Source organism: Plecotus auritus, assembly GCF_963455305.1.
Source record: "Plecotus auritus genome assembly, chromosome: 1".
Classification (NCBI taxonomy): Eukaryota; Metazoa; Chordata; class Mammalia; order Chiroptera; family Vespertilionidae; genus Plecotus; species Plecotus auritus.
The window spans coordinates 56,466,820-56,485,135 of NC_137770.1; the positions used below are offsets into that span (position 1 = coordinate 56,466,820).

The 18,316-nt window shown below is 42.2% G+C and overlaps 1 protein-coding gene across 1 annotated transcript in view; it reads left to right on the forward strand.

Annotated features, from left to right (window-relative positions):
• Positions 1–18,316, forward strand: part of ADAM10 (ADAM metallopeptidase domain 10) — a 186,661-nt gene that overhangs the window by 150,845 nt on the left and 17,500 nt on the right. Inside the window, exons 11-14 of the mRNA XM_080675408.1 lie at positions 2,097–2,247; positions 3,971–4,154; positions 4,843–4,951; positions 7,039–7,259. Of these exons, the coding sequence (XP_080531534.1) occupies positions 2,097–2,247; positions 3,971–4,154; positions 4,843–4,951; positions 7,039–7,259 (665 nt within the window). The remainder of the gene's footprint in view (positions 1–2,096; positions 2,248–3,970; positions 4,155–4,842; positions 4,952–7,038; positions 7,260–18,316) is intronic.

Below are 18,316 nucleotides of genomic sequence, written 5' to 3' on the forward strand. Positions count from 1 at the left end.
AAGGGATAATATAAAATGAAAAAGGGATAGAGATTTAATTATTGCTAAGATTCCCTTTAATATTTGATGTGGTTAAAGATAGGAGTGAACTTTATGAATATAAACATAGACTTTCTAGATATTTCTCGTGTTGAGTTCCTGCATTTTAGATGTGTTCCCTTCCACTTACTCATTTCTCCATTTGAAGCCTGTACTACAACTGTTTTCCACATTGATTTGGTGTAGAAAGAAAAGAGCACCAGATTTTAGATCTAGACCTAGGTTTAGTCTTTTGCCCATACTGGGGTATATGGAATCCTGCAAATCACAAACTCTCTGGAATTTAGCTTTATTTTCTGTAAAATGAAGACATTTGATTCTTATTTCCCTGCAGGTGCTGATGTTCTGTAATTTTATGATCTTACAAAGAGTAGCATTCTTGTTCTAATTTTAACCTCACTGACAAAATCAAATAACTTGAAAATTTCGAGATCCTAAAATTTTTTCCAAAAAATTATTCACTATGCTTAGGCTAGGCAGTATAACCTTAATGAACCAAGATATTTGACCCAATACTAATAGGCTCTGTGGAAATACAAAAGATATAAATAATACCTGGTTCTTCCTTTGAGGAGCTTGGTCTAGCTGAGAAGCAAAACTAAAGTAAATTTAAAAATAATTACTTATAGACTACTAGAGGCCCAGTGCATGAAATCCATGCACTCAGGAGTGGGGGTGTCCTTAGCCTGGCCTGTGCCCTCTTGCAGAGTGGGAGCCCTTGGGGGATGTCCGACTGATGGCTTAGGCCCGCTCTAAGCCAGCAGTCGGACATCCTTAGCACTGCTGCTGAGGCGGGAGAGGCTCCCACCACCTCCACTGCGCTCACCAGCCGTGAGCCTGGCTTCTGGCTGAGTGGCACTCCCCCTGTGGGAGCACACTGACCACCAGGGGGGCAGTTCCTGCGTTGAGTGTCTGCCCCCTGGTGGTCAGTGTGCATCATAGCAACTGGTTGTTCAGCTGTTCGGTTGATTTGCATATTAGCCTTTTATTATATAGGAAGATACAACCAACCAAATAGAATGTGGGAAATTCCACAGAACAAAATGACCAATTTCTTTAATGAATAAAACATGTAAAAAAAAAAAAGAGGAGCAAATCTGCTATATATTAAAAGAACTGAAGATACATGTCAACCAAAAGCATTCATCAGGAGAGGGTGTGGGGGAGCTTTTTGTAGAACTTGTTTCAGATAAACCAGTTGTAAAGAGATAGTTGAGTAAAACTGAACATGGATTGCTAATTAGATGCTATTAAGCATACGGTTAATTTTGTTAGGTATGATAATGGTATTATAGTTAGATTTTTAAAAGAAAAAACTTTTATCTTAGATTCATCCTGGAGTATTTACAATAGGGGTGGGGAATGTCTGGCTCCAGGGCCGTATAAGGCCTGCAAAATCATTTGGTCTGACCCTGCCAAGGCATTAGGGGTGAGTTAGCCAAATATAGCAGGTTAATTTTTAAGTTGATAATTTTGTATGGCCTGTGAATGAAATAAATATCCAAAGGGCCCTTGGCAGAAAAAAGGTTCCCCACCCCTTATTTATAAGAACAAATGAGTATGCTAGTTTGAGTTCTTTATTAATAGTTGTTAAAGCTGAGTGATTGGTACGTAGGAGTTTATTATACCTATTCTATTACTGTTTCTATGTAGGTTTGAAATTTTCTGTCTAACAAAAAACGTTTAATTTGTTTCTGGTTGATAAATCACTAACTTAATTTGTATCTGTGTAATATAAATAGTGCTGTCATTGTTCAGTGATATGGCCTAAATAGGATGTTACCACTTCTAGAAGGGACCTAAGAAGAGACCATCAGGCCAAATCCCCTCACTATACAGATGAAGAAACTGAGGCCCCAAAAAGGGGAAGCAAATTGCCCAGACCATATTGCTAGTTAATGACTGAACCAATGTTAGTAATAGGTCTCTTAATTTCCACATTTCTAGGTTCTTCTACCTTCCTTGTCAAAGTTTTCCTGTCTCCAAAGAGTTTGTGAATTTAAAATCAAATTAATGTGTGCATACATTGTTTACTTTGTCTTGTTTATTTTCCTCAGAATCTGGCCAACCTATTTGTGGAAATGGAATGGTAGAGCAAGGTGAAGAATGTGATTGTGGCTATAGTGACCAGTGTAAAGATGAGTGCTGCTATGATGCAAACCAGCAAGAAGGGAGAAAATGCAAGCTAAAACCTGGAAAACAGTGCAGGTGCCTTGCTAATTCCAGTCATGTTTATGTTCCTATAAAGTCACCTGAAGGCAGTTATGGCAAATTTAAAACAAATTAAGAGCTGCATGTGGTTTTGAAACTTAATCTTTATTTATTGTTGTTTGGCTTTATTTGTGTTTTTCCCCCCACAATCTATACTAATAATCTATACTAATAAAAGGGTAATATGCTAATTAGACCAGGTAGACCAGACGTCTTCCGGATGTCCTTCCAGACAAAGCCACAGCAGCTGCAAGGGCCGAGAGGGCCAGCAGCCACGGTGGCCAGCAGTGGCAGCAGCAACAGGGTGATGGGGGGGTGGCACCTTCCCCTGATAGGCCCGATTGCCTCCCACAGAGGGAGGCCAGAGGCAGCAGCAGCGGCAGGGTAATGGAGGTGGCACCTTCCCCTGATTGGCCCGGTTGCTTCCGCAGAGGGAGGCCAGACTGCAGTCGTCAGTAGGACATCCCCTGAGGGCTCCTGGACTGTGAGAGGGGGCAGGCCGGGCTGAGGAATGCCCCCCTCCACTCCAGTGCATAAATTTTCATGTACTGGGCCTCTAGTGTGTGTGTGTGTGTGTGTGTGTGTGTATTTTTTTTCCTACTCCATAGCATTGGTTAGTGCACTATTGTTGGCAGATTGAACTACATGTAATTGTAATTTGTGTGGTGGGTGTTAAAAAAAGGACATGCAAAAGATGCTGAATAAAATACATTTTATTTAGTTTTTAACTTTAAAAATATGATTATCATCCATATTTGTAGAATCTTATTTTTAAATATTTAAGTAATATGGATTCCATATACTCTTTTTTTTTTTTTTTTTAAATATATTTTATTGATTTTTTCACAGAGAGGAAGGGAGAGGGATAGAGAGCCAGAAACATCGATGGGAGAGAAACATCGATCAGCTGCCTCCTGCACACCTCCCACTGGGGATGTGCCCGCAACCAAGGTACATGCCCTTGACCGGAATCGAACCTGGGACCTTTCAGTCCGCAGGGCGACGCTCTATCCACCGAGCCAAACTGGTTTCGGCACCATATACTCTTTTTAAAAATACATTTTTATTGATTTCAGAGAGGAAGGGAGAAGGAGAGAGAGAGAGAAACATCAATGATGAGAGAGAATCATTGATAGGCTATCCCCTGCACGCCCTCTACTGGGGATCAAGTCTGCAACCTGGGCATGTGCCCTGAATGGGAATCAAACCCTGACCTCCTGGTTCATGGGTCAATGCTCAACCACTGAGCCATATCAGCTGGTGGATTTCATATACTCTTATAACTTAGTATCATATAATTGTTTCACGTGTCAAATTACTTTGCCAGTAATTGACATAAGCAATAGAATATTGTTTGTGCAATACTGGTTTGTTTTTCCTACTTTGATTTTAGCATATAAATGTGAGGAATTGATAAATTGACTGATGTATGATGTAATTATGAAGAACACTGATAACTTGCCTAATACTAAATCCATTTTCTATTATAGCCTTTCACTAATGACAAATAGAATAAGAATGCTTGCTTATAAAAATGAGACAATCACTTTTCTGTACTTATTAGAATGTTGAATTTAGTAGTCTCTTATTCCAATATATGAAGTTGTATATCAATAATATAACATTTAAAAGATAAGATTTATATTTTAAAAATTAGGACCATATCTATATATATAAAATATCCTAGCAATTTTCTTTAATCATTTAATGTTTCTTCTAGTCCAAGCCAAGGTCCCTGTTGTACAGCACAGTGTACATTCAAGACAAAAATTGAAAAGTGTCGGGATGATTCAGACTGTGCAAAAGAAGGAATATGTAATGGCATTACAGCTCTCTGCCCAGCATCTGACCCTAAACCAAACTTTACAGACTGTAATAGACATACACAAGTATGCATTAATGGGGTAAGCATTTGATGTATATATTTTTAATTTAGTTTTATAAAACCTGCTTTATCAGAATAGCTGTTGACACTTAAAGCTGGGTAGTTAAATTAATCTCAGTTCCTGTTTCAGTATCTATTTCCCCACAAAGCCAAAATGTATTATATGGTTGATGGCATCCTATTAGTTACTGACTTGCCTTTTACCTTTCCACTGTGTGTGTTTGGTATTCTCTAGAGAACAATAGTTATACAACTAGTCATGTGACTTTGTGCTACTTTTAAGTTTTATAAATTAATATCTTTTTAATACCTAAATAAAAGCATACAAAGCCTTTGAAGCTTTCTTGACTAAATGGTTACTTCCTTCTACATGAGGAAAATTTCATTTTTCTCTTCTTATAAAGGAGCCACATAATAACTAACATAAAATTGATGTTCATCTACTCTCTTTTTCTATTTTTGCTTTGTAAAGATCTTGATATTTTAAGTTGCTATTTCTTTAAAAGATTTCCTATCTTATTTGCACTTATTCTTTTTCAAATGTGTTTATATTATCTGTTTCTGATACTAATTTATGCTTTTTTCCCCAGCTTATATTTCTACTTAATTATTTTACCATTGGAGGTTTATATCTGCCTGTCTATTACTGTGCACAATATGCTTGACTATTTAGGGATTAAATAATTGATTTTCTATTTTCCTTTCAGCAATGTGCAGGCTCTATCTGTGAGAAATATGGCTTGGAGGAGTGTACGTGTGCCAGTTCTGATAGCAAAGATGATAAGGAATTATGCCATGTCTGCTGTATGAAGAAGAGTAAGGCTTTTGAAATACTAGAAGAGTATAAAATTTGCTTTGAAAATCTTATTTTCTCTTTTATTTTAAGTGTTAAACTCTGACATATACTTTTCACAGATAATTTCAGCTAACCTGATACTCTTGAGAAAAACTTTAGATGTAGCATAGCATTGTGTTTCAGTATTAGGTCCCTACAGTGTTTTCAAAACGGTAAACTAGGCAAAAACCTGCTAGCTTTTTGGCAACCCTATCTAATACAGAGGGAATATGCTAATTGACCCTCATTGGCTCACAAAAGATGGTGGCGCCCACAGCCAATAAGGAGGGAATATGCTAATTGACTGCCACGCCCTCAAACATGGTGGTGCCCATAGCCACAAGATGTTCCCTATAAGTTGTCTCATTTGTGTTACTGCTCTGCACGCCTGCCTCCAGAGTCCCCCAGTCCCCTCAGCCCCCCAAGCCGCCCAGGGCCAGGCCAAGGTGCAGGCAAGCCTTAGACGTCAGCTGCCCAGCCACCCAGGGCCGACCTGAGGGACGACCAAACGACCAAGCAGCAGGCTGCGTGGGGCGACCAAGCTGGCGGGGGGGGGGGGGGGTGGCGTGAGGGGTGACCAGGCTGGCAGGGGGGCAGTTGGGGGTGACCAGGCCGGCAGGAGGGGGCAGTTACGGGTGACAAGGCAGGCAGGCAGGTGAGTGATTAGGAGCCAGCTGTCCAGGACATCCCCCGAGGGGTCCCAGATTGGAGAGGATGTGGGCTGAGCTGAGGGGCTCCGCCCCTCCCCCCCCCCCCCCCCCCGCACGTCCCCCTCCCTCTCCACCGTGCAGGAATTTTGTGCACCGGCCCTCTAGTAATTAATGTAAACACTGGTAGAAGATTTTAAAGCTATTGTAGGCACTAAGTAAAGAGTTTCCAGTTGTTTACTTATATTGTAACACTAGTGGCCTGGTGCACGAAATTCATGCACATTAAAAGGGGATTAATTAGAGGAAATAATTTAATATTGCTATTTGCCCTTACTTTATAATAGAAGTGTCAGAGATGAAAGAAAATTAGTAAAATGTATATGAAAACCTTCCTCCTGTTACAGTCTGGGGCGCACCACAGGACCCAGAGTCAAGTCCCCGCCCACCCACCCACATGCGCCTCAAAATCACGTGAGACCTAGACCCGGCCAGCCACCCCCTCCATTGGGCTAGATCCAGACCCGGCCAGGGGCTTGACAGGGGACCTCAGGCCACGCCCCCGCCCTAGCGTCAGGCTGGGGGACCTGAGGCCATGCCACCATCTTTTGGAGGTCCCCTGTCAAGCCCAGCCAGGCAGGGAGGCGCAGCCTCAGGTCCCCTGGCCCAGTGCTGGGGCGGAGGGCGTGGCCTGAGGTCCCACTTTCAAGCCCCACCGGGCAGGGTGTGCTGTCTGAGGTACCCTGCCTAGTGCTGGGGCGGGGGGTGCGGCTTGAGGTCCCCCATCAAGCCTCGCCAGGCGGGGGGTGCAGTCTGAGGTCCCCTGGCCTGGTGCCGGGATGGGGGGCACAGCCTGAAGTCCCCTGTCAAGCCCCACTTGGTGGGGGGTGTGGCCTGAGGTCCCCCGGCCTGGCACTGGGGTCGGGGGAGCAGCCTGAGGTCCCCTAGCCCAGCACCAGGACAGGAAGCGCACCTTGAGCTCCTTCATCAAGCCCTGCCGGGCAGGGGGCATGGCCTCAGGTCCCCCAGCCTGACGCTAGGGTGGGGACGTGGCCTGAGGTCCCCTGTCAAGCCCTGCTGGGTGGGGGATGGAGCCTGAGGTCCCCTGTCAAGCCCCACGGGGGTGGGGGAGGGTGTAGCCTCAGGTCCCTGCTGATTGCTCGTTAAGGCTCCTTATGGGAACTTGGTCTCAGCCGTGAGTGCATCTATCTTTGTGACGGAGTGATGGTCAATTAGCATATTCCCTCTTTATTAGATAGGATTTTAGGTGAATTGCCAGTAGTGTTATCTAGCCTCACTAATGAAAGTCTTTGTAACATGTCATGATAATGATTTTAGGCAGTTTCTTCCTCCTCCCTTTCTCCCCAACTAGCCCCCTAGAAAATCTGATCTTCAATTTATATTTGGTACTTCTTTTCTAGTGGACCTATCAACTTGTGCCAGTACTGGGTCTGTGCAATGGAGCAAGCATTTCATGGGTCGAACCATCACCCTGCAACCTGGATCCCCTTGCAATGATTTTAGAGGCTACTGTGATGTTTTCATGCGGTGCAGATTAGTAGATGCTGATGGTCCTTTAGCTAGGCTTAAAAAAGCAATTTTTAGTCCAGAGCTCTATGAAAACATTGCTGAATGGATTGTGGTAAGTTGTTTTTATTTATAAAGAATTCATATCTTAAAATGTTTTGATCATAATTTTACTTGGTCAGAGGTCACCAATGTTATGAGAAAAATCACTTTTCTGTTTATACTGGAATTACTTTATCTCAAGAATGATTTTTAAATATCAAATATTCCTGGGTATTAATTTCTTCTCAAGTGATCAGAATCTCTGCATGTGTATCATTCATAGATTGGTTGGTAGGTGATGGGAGTCATTCTGTTTTACTCTGCTCCCTAGTTCGTGTCCTGATGGGTTACTTCCTGCTTTGGTCCATATGCTTAGGGCATTTTCATGGGAGTTTTTCCTCTAGTTGTTTTGGAAAGCCCTGCTTGCTTTTTATACTTCTCCCTTGTCTCAATATGACAGATAGCCAGCTGCTGGTTCTACTTTGCTGAACAGGAGAGATGAAAGAGAAATTGGTGATTTTCTGAAGTTTTTTTCTGGTGTGTCAATATAATTTCTGGGTCTTCATCTTGTCCGTGATAGGAATGTTGAACAGGGTAAGATCAGATACAGAGCCTTTTGCAGATTTGTTAATGATTATGGATGTACATTCCAACATAAATCCACTGAACTGTATTATTTTTAAGCCCACATTTCTCTAAGTTGTACAGATGTTAAATTACCTGAAATTTTCTTAGATTTCTGAGAATGACTATCTTAAGTCTCTTAAATATTCATGTTTCTAAATGATTACATTAAAATCTAAGTAGAAAGCTTGCAAGTGATGTACTTGATAATGTGCTATACCCAAACTGAAAGAGTTTGCTTTGGAAATTGACTTAGAACTCAGCTCTTCCTCTTTCCCCCCTTTTCCAATTATTCCTCACCTTTTGTGTGTGTGTTCAGGACTGACTATGCCTCAAAAGAACACCAAAAAGTTGTTTGTGTGGATTGTCCCTCTTTAGGGTACTCTTAGAATAATAACATTCTACAATAACAATTTTGGAATTATCTCCAGCATTAAATGATGTTTATTACACATAGAAAGAGTAATATGTGGTTTTTAGATATGTGATGATTATGTGTGTGGGAGGGATCATTGAAGTTGGAATTAGGAGACCTAGAAATTAAACCAAATAATTGGGCAATTCTTTTAACTTATCTTTATTTTTTAAAAATATTGGTTCCTTTCTGAAACCAATATTTTTATTGGTTTCAGAGAGGAAGGGAGAGGGAGAGAGAGAGAGAGAGAGAGAGAGAGAGAGAGAGAGAGAGAGAGAGAGAGAGAGAGAAACATCAATGATGAGAGAGAATCATTGATTGGCTGCTTCCTGCCTGCCTCCTACTGGGGATAGAGCCCACAACCCGGGCATGTGCCCTTGACCGGAATCAAACCTGGGACCCTCCAGGCCATAGTCCGACGCTCTGTCCACTGAGCGAAACCAGCTAGAGCTAACTTAGGTATCTTTAAAACATAAATATATTACTCATTTTTGTATTCCTGCACTTGATGCATAATAGGTGTTCAGAAAATATCAGTTAAAGTAAAGGTGCCTTGTGACACTTTGGAGAAGTGGAATGAGACAGATTTTGGAATTACACAAGATTGAGATCATCCTTCTGGCCTTTGTTAGTTCTGTGACTTCAAGTAACTTTCTTTTTTTGGCCTTATACTTCCCTATTTTCAATTCAGATCCAATTCCTTTTTCAGATTACCTCTATTAAGAATAAGATGAGCCTGGCTCCCCAGTTCGATTCCCGGTCAGGGCACATGCCTGGGTTGCAGGCTTAATCCCCTTTATGGGTTGTGCAGGAGGTAGCTGGTTCATGTTTCTCTCTCATTATTGATGTTTCTATCTCCCACTCTCCCTCTCCCCTCTCCCCTCTCCCCTCTCCCCTCTCCCCTCTCCCCTCTCCCCTCTCCCCTCTCCCCTCTCCCCTCTCCCCTCTCCCCTCTCCCCTCTCCCCTCTCCCCTCTCCCCTCTCCCCTCTCCCTCTCAAAAATTAATAAAAACATACTAAAAAAAAAACAAGTTGTGATCTAGTATACTTAACTATTATAGGAGACTATGTTCTGAAAATAAATCTGATAATAGTGATCTCAGAGTTATGTTCCACTTAAGTATATGTTGTGCCAGATATTTTAGGTTTTCTAGATAGGCTATTATGTAATCTGAAAATAATATTTTTTTTACTTTTCTTCATTACCTTTAATCTTGACTCATTTTATTTAGAATTTCAAAAACTCATTCATTTATTACTATTAAAATATTTAATAGAAATGATCTTTTTATTTAAAGTATTTTCTTTTTGTTGTTAATCCTCACCCAAGGATATTTTCCCATTGATTTTTAGAGAGAATGGAAGGGAGGGGGAAAGACTCAGAGTGAGAAACATCGATGTGAGAAAGACACATCAGTTGGTTGCCTCCCTCATGCACCCCAACCAAAGCCAGAGATTGAGTCTGGAACAGAGCTACGTGCCCTTGACCGGAACCAAACCTGAGAACCTTCAGTTCTCCGGCCGACAATCTACCTACTCAGCCAAACCGGCCAGGGCTATTTGAAGTATTTTTAAAACCTTTTTTCATTTTCAGATTTGAGGATTTAGTGAAATGCTGCTTACAATGAATTAGCAATGTGAAGTACTTTCTTGTGCTCTGGAACTAATTAATCAGGCACTTTTAGGTTTCTATAAGTTTGCCTTCAATGTAGAATGCTTTTATTTTATTTCATTGTTGATATTCACATGAACACTTTTGGATAGCATGGTCCATAATGCCTGAATGGTAACACTAGGCTGTGGCTGCATTTGTGGGCATTAATCATGTCAATCATAAGATAACAAACTTCTAGTTCCCTATAAGTTGTCTCATTTGCGTTACCTGCAGAGTTCACTTGCATAGCAGAGTTTATTTTGTTACATTAATAGCTCATGCTTTGGTCTTTCATCATGTCCAGAAAGTGGCCTTTCAGTTAGTCATATAGGATGCTCTGGTGTAAGAAGGTATGAAAGAAATCGGGTTAGTTTCACTCACTTTTCTTTTCAGTGGTCCCTGGTAGCTTTTGTCTCCTTTCTGTTATATATTGTTGCATCTTTTCTCCTGTGTAGGGTAGGTAGACGAGGAAGAATCTTAGTAGTTTATTTAATACTAGAGGCCCAGTGCATGAAATTTGTGCACGGGGTTGGGGGTGTCCCTCAGGCCAGCCTGCCCCCCCTCTAATCTGGGACCCCTCGAGGGATGTCCGACTGCCTGTTTAGGCCCGATCCCGGTATGATCGGCCCTAAATGGGCAGTTAGATATCCCTCTCACAATCCAGGACTGCTGGCTCCCAACTGCTCGCCTGCCTGCCTTCCTGATTGCCCCTAACCGCTTCTGTCTGCCAGCCTAATCACCCCCTAACCACTCCCCTGCCAGCCTGATTGATGCCTAACTGCTTCCCTGCCAGCCTGTTTGCCCATAACTGCCCTCCCCTGCAGGCCTGGTCACCCCTAACTGCCCTCACCTGTAGGCGTGGTCCCCCCCAACTGCTCTCCTCTGCAGGCCTGGGTCCCCCCCAACTGCCCTTCCTTGCAGGCCCGGTAGCCCCCAACTTCCCTCCTCTGCCGGCCTGGTCACCCCTAACTGCCCTCCCCTACAGGCTTGATCACCCCCAACTGCCCTCCCTTGCAGGCCTGGTCCCTCCCAACTGTCCTCCCCTGCTGGCCTGATCACCCACAACTGCCCTCCCTTGCAGGCCTGGTCCCTCCCAACTGCCCTCCCCTGCTGGCCAACTTATGGTGGCCATCTTGTGTCCACGTGGGGGCAGCCATCTTGTGTGTTCGAGTGATGGTCAATTTGCACATTACTCTTTTATTAGATAGGATAGAGCCCTGCTGCACGGGTGGGGGCCGGCTTGTTTGCCCTGAAGGGTGTCCCGGATCAGGGTGGGGGCTCCCGTGGGGCGGCCTGGGCGAGGGCCCTGTGGTGGTTTGCAGGCCGGCCACCCAAGCAGAGGCCCTGGTATCTGGGATTTATTTATCTTCTATAATTGAAACTTTGTAGCCTTGAGCGGAGCCAAGCCTCCTGCTTGCTCCATGGCCGCAGCCATTTTTGTTGTGATTTATTTCTCTCCTATAATTGAAACTTTGTAGCCTTGAGTGGAGGGCAAGGCAGGCCAGGGCTGTGGGAGCTTGGCTTCCGCCATCGCAGGGGGCAACTCAAGCTTCCTGCTCTCTCCAGCTCCATGGCTGCCACCATTTTTGTTGGGATATTTTTATTGTCTATAAATGAAACTTTGTAGCCTTTAGTGGAGGCCTGGGCCTGCCAGGGTGTGCAGAAAGCCTGACTTCCTTCATTGCCGGGGAAACCCAAGCCTCCTGCTCCTCTGTGGCTGCAGCCATCTTGGTTGGGTTAATTTGCATACTTGTTCCTGATTGGCTGGTGGGAGTGGCTTGTGGGTGTAGCCGAGTGATGGTTAATTTGCATATTACTCTTTTATTAGATAGGATGAGTTACTGATTGCTACTGGTATCATGGAAATGATGGACCTTTACTTTGTTTTTGACAGTGTTTTGAATATATTTCTCAAAAATAAGTTTACTCTATTTCTTTTTTAAAAAAATTCTTTATTGTTGAAAGTATTACATAGGTCCCTTTCCCCCCCATTGTCCTCTCCCAGCCTGCCCCCACCCCCCAGTCCCGGCCTTTACTCCTCCTACCCCCCCATTGTCTGTGTCCATTGGTTATGCTTATATGCATATAAGTTCTTTGGTTAATCTCTTACCCTCCTACCTCCCCCTCCTGCCAACCCTCCCCTGCCATCCCTCTGAAGTTGGATGGTCTGTTCGATGCTTTTGTGTCTCTGGATCTATTTTTGTTCATCAGTTTATGTTGTTCATTATAATCCACAAATGAGTGAGATTGTGTGATACTTATCTTTCTCTGGCTGGTTTATTTCGCTTAGCATAATGCTCTCCAGATCCATCCATGCTGTTGTAAATGGTAAGAATTCTTTCTTTTTTACAGTTGTGTAGTATTCCATTGTGTATCTGTATCACCATTTTTAATCCACTCATCTGCTGATGGGCACTTAGGCTGTTTCCAAATCTTAGCTATGGTGAATTGTGCTGCTATGAACATAGGGGTGCATATGTTCTTTCTCATTGGTGTTTCTGATTTCTTGGGATATATTCCTGGAAGTGGGATTACTGTGTCAAATGGAAGTTTCATTTTTAAATTTTTTAGGAAACTCCGTACTGTTTTCCACAGAGGCTGCACCAGTCTGCATTCCCACCAGCAGTGCACGAGGGTTCCCTTTTCTCCACATCCTCGCCAGCACTTGTTGTTTGTTGATCAGTTGATGATAGTCATTCTTACAGGTGTGAAGTGGTACCTCATTGTTGTTTTGATTTTCATCTCTCGGATGATTAGGGATTTTGAGCATTTTTTCATATGCCTCTTGGTCTCCTTTCGAGAAGTGTTTATTTAGGTCCTATGCTCATTTTTTTATTTGTTTACTACATTTCTTGAATGCCTACTGTGTATCTATCTGGCCAGTAAATAATGCTAAAATCCTTTGGATTTATCAAGGAGTTACCAAGTTCTTGAAAAGTTTGAGAGCATTCACCAGTAAATCTATTGAGACCCTGTATTATTATCTCCTTTTTTTTAAATGGAGGTTCGAGGGCATTGATAATTCTTTTTCAGTTTCTTCCAGAGTTGTTGATGTGTTCAGATTTTCTACATGTTTTGAGTAGTCTGACACTGTGGAAACCATCTTTGACCTTGATTTTTTTTTTCAGATTTCATTGTAGTTTCATTTTATTTTTTCAGATTCATTGTAGTTTCCCCTCCCTTTTAAAATAATTGCCTGTTATTTGTGGCTTTTTGAATTTTTAATTTGTTCATATTTATAGGAGTTGGACTTTTAAAATTTCTGTTTTGATAGTAACCAACTGTATTGTTCAATTTTTCAATTGATTTCTGCTCTCATATTTTACTATACTTATATGAAATTAAGTATTAGTATCTGGTATTCTTTATGAAAGATTTAGAGCAGTGTTTCCAATTGCTTCATAGAATACTAGATCCATGGGTTTGCTTCATAGAATACTACCGTGTTTCCCCGAAAATAAGACGGTGTCTTATATTAATTTTTGCCCCCAAAGACACGCTAGGTCTTATTTTCAGGGGATGTCTTATTTTTCCATGAAGAAGAATACGGTACACATTTATTGTTAAATGCAAATAAAGGAAATTTATTACCTGTATAAGGTACGGTAGTATGGTAGTTGTCAACACAAACAAGACAAACTGTGAATCCTACAGTATCAAGAATTTACTCATTTATTCAATGACAATCATGTCATCATCTTCTGGAACATCATCATAACAATCCAATTCCTGAATTTCCTGGTGAATTTCTTGTGACTCCATTTCTTTCAGAATCAGTGGACCAAATCTCTTCATGTTTAGCAATAGCACTGTCTTTAAATGAGTACTTCTTGTCAAGGTAGCCTGCTCGCAGTGCATTTGCAATGCAACTGTCAGTGATTTTCTCCCATGAATTCTTCACCCAAGTCACAGCTTCTTGCAGTTTAGGTTTCACAAAGTTTCCACGCTGATTTCTCTCCATTCTATTTTCAATGTAGTCATTAATTTCCATGCGCAAATTGTCTTTGAATGGCTTGTTTATTGCAATATCAAGAGTCTGGAGATAGGCCGTCATTCCTGCGGGAATCATTATCTGATCTATTTTTCTTTCGTGAAGAAATGTCTTCATGTCTTTAGCGCGGTGAGTGCTGGCTGCATCCCAGACTAGCAGACCTGTTTGGCTCCCTCGCATAACAAGCGGCAGCATTAAATCGACCCACTTCCTTATAACTGCTTGTGTGGCCCAGGCTTTTTCAGTTTCAAGAATAAAAACGCCCAGAACACGTTCAATCTTTTCCTTCTTGCCCTTAGAAATGATTAAAGGTGGGATTTTAGTGCCATCCAGACGAATTGCCAAAATACAGGAAACACGTGCACTTTCGTAAGCAGTGGAGGGAATGTACGCTAAAGAGGCACCCCGCTGTTCAATTGTTGTTTGAGACGATTGGCCCATAAACACCGCAGTTTCATCCATAGCAATCATGTTGGAAAGATTGTATTTAGAGAAGTCAGCATCATCAATAAAGGACTTGAATGCAAGTGCTCGCTTAATAACTTGAGTATCTTCCAACCTAAACAATGTTGTAGATCTTCTTAAAGACAGTTCACTTCGCTGAAGGAAATTATCCAGCCAGTGTTGTGATGCTTTGAAGTCTTCGGGGGCTATGTCAAACTGTGGTGCCATTGCAAGGGCAAATTCTTGAATCTGAGCCCTATTCACAACCAAAGCCTTTGCTCTCCTGTCAACAACCCATTCACAGATCAGGTCTTCCAGCTCGGAAAATAATGGTTGCCGACCTGATCCACACTTGCGCTTTTTAGCATTTCCCTTGTCCACTTGTTCAATGAGGTTACCATACTCTGCTCGCCATTTTCGGACCAATCGGATACTCAACATCTTCTCTTTGCAGAAAGCAGTAAGATTTTGGCCCCAAGAGTTTTCCACGATTCCTTTCTTGTACTCCACGGAGTAGCTTTTTCTTTTTGCGCTCATTTCTAGGGGTAAAAAAAAAAGAATTGGGGTATCAAGGTGGGGGGAGAGGGATCACTCAAAATGACACAGGGGGGATCAGAGGGGGGAATCAAAATGGCACAGGAGAATCAGAGGGGGGATTACCATTTTAGTAACCCCTTTTGATCCTCCTGTGTCATTTTGATTGTCCCCTCTGATCCTCCTGTGTCATTTTGATTGTCACTGGTTGCTAGACGCCAGTCGGGGCGGCCCTAGCGACCAGTTTATGGTAAATTAATTTTCATTCTGAGACAGCGCCTGGGGGCCTTATTTTCGGGGGATGCCTTATATTTCACTCAGAAGGAAACCTGTAAGTAGGTCTTATTTTCGGAGGATGTTTTATTTTCGGGGAAACACAGTAGATCCATGGGTTTAGTGGTCAAATTAATCTGGAAAACAGATTATTATATCCCCTCTTATAGATTTGTGAGAATATTGTTAGAAATAATGTAATAAAAAAACTTTTTGACTTTGTTTTCAAACTTAACTGATCCCAGAAATCTTTATTCATGTAAGGCTTATTAAACCTTAAATATCCTAAGAAGTCAGTTGGGGGGGACATTAAGAACAGCAGATTTCATTCTTTGTTGTACATGAGAATCACCTTAGGGCTTAGACCCATTAATTCAGAATCTTTTGGGATGGGGTGTTAAGTATTTCTGATGAGGAGCCAGGATTGAGAACCATTCATCTAAACAGGGGTTGGCAAACTATGGCTCTTGAGCCAAATTGAGCCCACTGCCTGTTTTTGTATGGCTCACAAGCTAAAAAGGTTTCACTTTTTAAAATATTTATTAAAAAATCAAAAGAAATTATCAAAATATGCTTTTGAAAAATATTTGAAATTCACATTTCAGTGTCCATAAATAATTTATTGGAACATGGCCACACAATTTGGTTACATATGGTCTATGGCTTCTTTTGCACTTTGAATAGTTGCAACAGAGACGGTAATGGCCCCACAAAGCCTAAAATATTTATTTACTTGGCCTTTTATAGGAAACTAGTAGCCCTGCGCACGAATCTATGTGCCAGTAGCTCGCTGCCACCCTCCAGTAGCTCTCCGCCTGCTGCCCCACCCTCCTGTAGCTCCCCCCACCCCCCATAGCTTGCTGCCCTGCCCTCCTGTAGCTCCCTCCACCCCCCTGCCCCCCCCCCATAGCTTGCTGCACTGCCCCTTCCTGTAGCTCTCTGCCACCTGCTTGTAGCTCGCTGCCCCACCCTCCTGCTGATCCGTGATCCAGTCGTTACATAGTCGGTCATTACGCTTCATGGCATAACGACCATTTGCATATTACATCTTTATTATATAGGATGCTTGCCAACCTCTGACCTAGAGCAGAGGATCCAGAGTTTAGTCCCCCGACCAGCAGCAGCATCATCACCTGGGAACTTAATAGAAATATAAATTATCAAACTCTACCTTGGACCCACTGAGCCAGTAGGTGATGGTGCTTGCTAAAGTTTGGGAACCATTTTTTTCCAATCTGTGCTATGTAATGACTACTTTTGAAAAGACTTGTAACAGAAAATTTCTACTTTGTCATTCTGATATGTTGTAAATGGAAGATTGTTATGGTTCTCTAAAGTCCTTCATTGCCACATAGCTCATGAAACATGAACAACAGAGATGCAGTATTGTCACAGGGCTTAGCATATGGTAAGGATTCATTATACATTTGCTAGATGAGTGAAGCAGATTTCTTAAATGTCATTATTTATATGGAAAGAATAAAAATTGTGCACATTCACTTTGAGGCTATAATGTTTTTAGATTTCAGTGATATTTTATGCCAGCCCAGACAGAGCTCAAGAGACTGAAAGATTAGTACCCAGTTGCTTTCCTCTTGGCAGGTTGGTGTTGAGGGGTGGCACATGGAGTGTTGAAGAATAGAACATTTAGTCCAAGTCCAGATTATAGTATATTCTGAAGGATAGAATGGAAGCTCTCTGCCCTGCAGGATGGCATAATCAGTATCACCACAAGGAATTGTGGGTCCCACATGGTTTTGTGACCTATAGGAAGTCTCTAGTGTATTTGCTGAGAGTGAGAGTTAAACATTGGAACATTCATTGAAAGGATTAGATAGTTGACTTTTTTCTGGGGATCTTTAGAAACAACAAAGATTATTTTATGTCTTAAGAGACTTGAGTACATGTCTTGTCCCTTTTCCCTCACAGTTTTTTTGGGTAACACCTGGTTTATCATTTTGTTATCCTATAGGTCCTTTTTGTTTATTTAGATTATTAAATAACAAACCTATTATAATTGACTAGAAGCCCAGTGCACAAAATTCGTGCAAGAGTAGGCCTTCCTTCCCGTGGCTGCTGGCACTGGCTTCCCTCTGGCGCCCAGGACCTAGGCTTCCCTTGCAGCCCTGGCTTCATCTGGTCTAATTAGCATATTATGCTTTTATTATTATAGATACATAACAAATTAGATTGGTAAATAAACTTTCAAATGCCTTCTCTTTGTTTCTTAAGTTTCACTTAACACTCCTGTATCTATGAAAGATAAGAGCTTGGTGTATAATTTATACTCATTAAATGTTTGTTGGATAAATGGTAGCTCTTTTCTTTCAGACTCTGACAAGTGGACAAATTGTGATCTTTTGAGATAGAACACATATTTTACATTTATCAACCTGATTGGTATTCTTTCCCCTAATTTTATAGTACTATATGTAAAAGAGAAGACATATGATTTAGCATTTAACACACTCTGATAATTCTTTTTTAAATTTTATTACTAGAGGCCCAGTGCGCTAAGTCGTGTGCAGGTGGGGTTCCTCGGCCTGGCCAGCAATTGGGGCCGATTGGGCTGTCTCACCCAGTACAGGGGGAGGGACTGCGGGAGGTTGGCGGGCCAGCCCAATCAGGTCCAATCGGGTGGCCAGCCAGGGGGGGGAGGGACTGTGGGAGGTTGGCCACTGCGGGAGGTTGGCTGTGGGAGCGCACTGACCACCAGGGGCCAGCTCCTGCATTGAACGTCTGCCCTCTGGTGGTCAGTGCGCTTCATAGTGACTGGTCAAGTGGGTGTTTGATATCTTAGGCTTTTATATATATATATTATTACTTTAAAATATAGTTTTATTTTTATTGATTTCAGAAAGGAAGGAAAAGAGAGATAGAAACATCAATGATGAGAGAGAATCATTGATGGCTGCCTCCTACACGCCCCCCACTGGGGATTGAGCCTGCAGCCCGGGCATGTGCCCCTGACCGGAATGGAACCCACAACCCTTCAGTCTGCAGGCCTACACTCTATCCACTGAGCAAAACCAGCTAGGGCTGAGAATTCTTTTTTTAAACGGAGCATTAAAAATTCCTTTTACCAAAGGTGGCCATACTTACTAACACTCTCAAATACACCACTGTTTTGTTTAGTTTTTCTTGCTATCATCTATCCAGGATGTTCTATTTTCCTAGATATTAAACTCTGAAAAG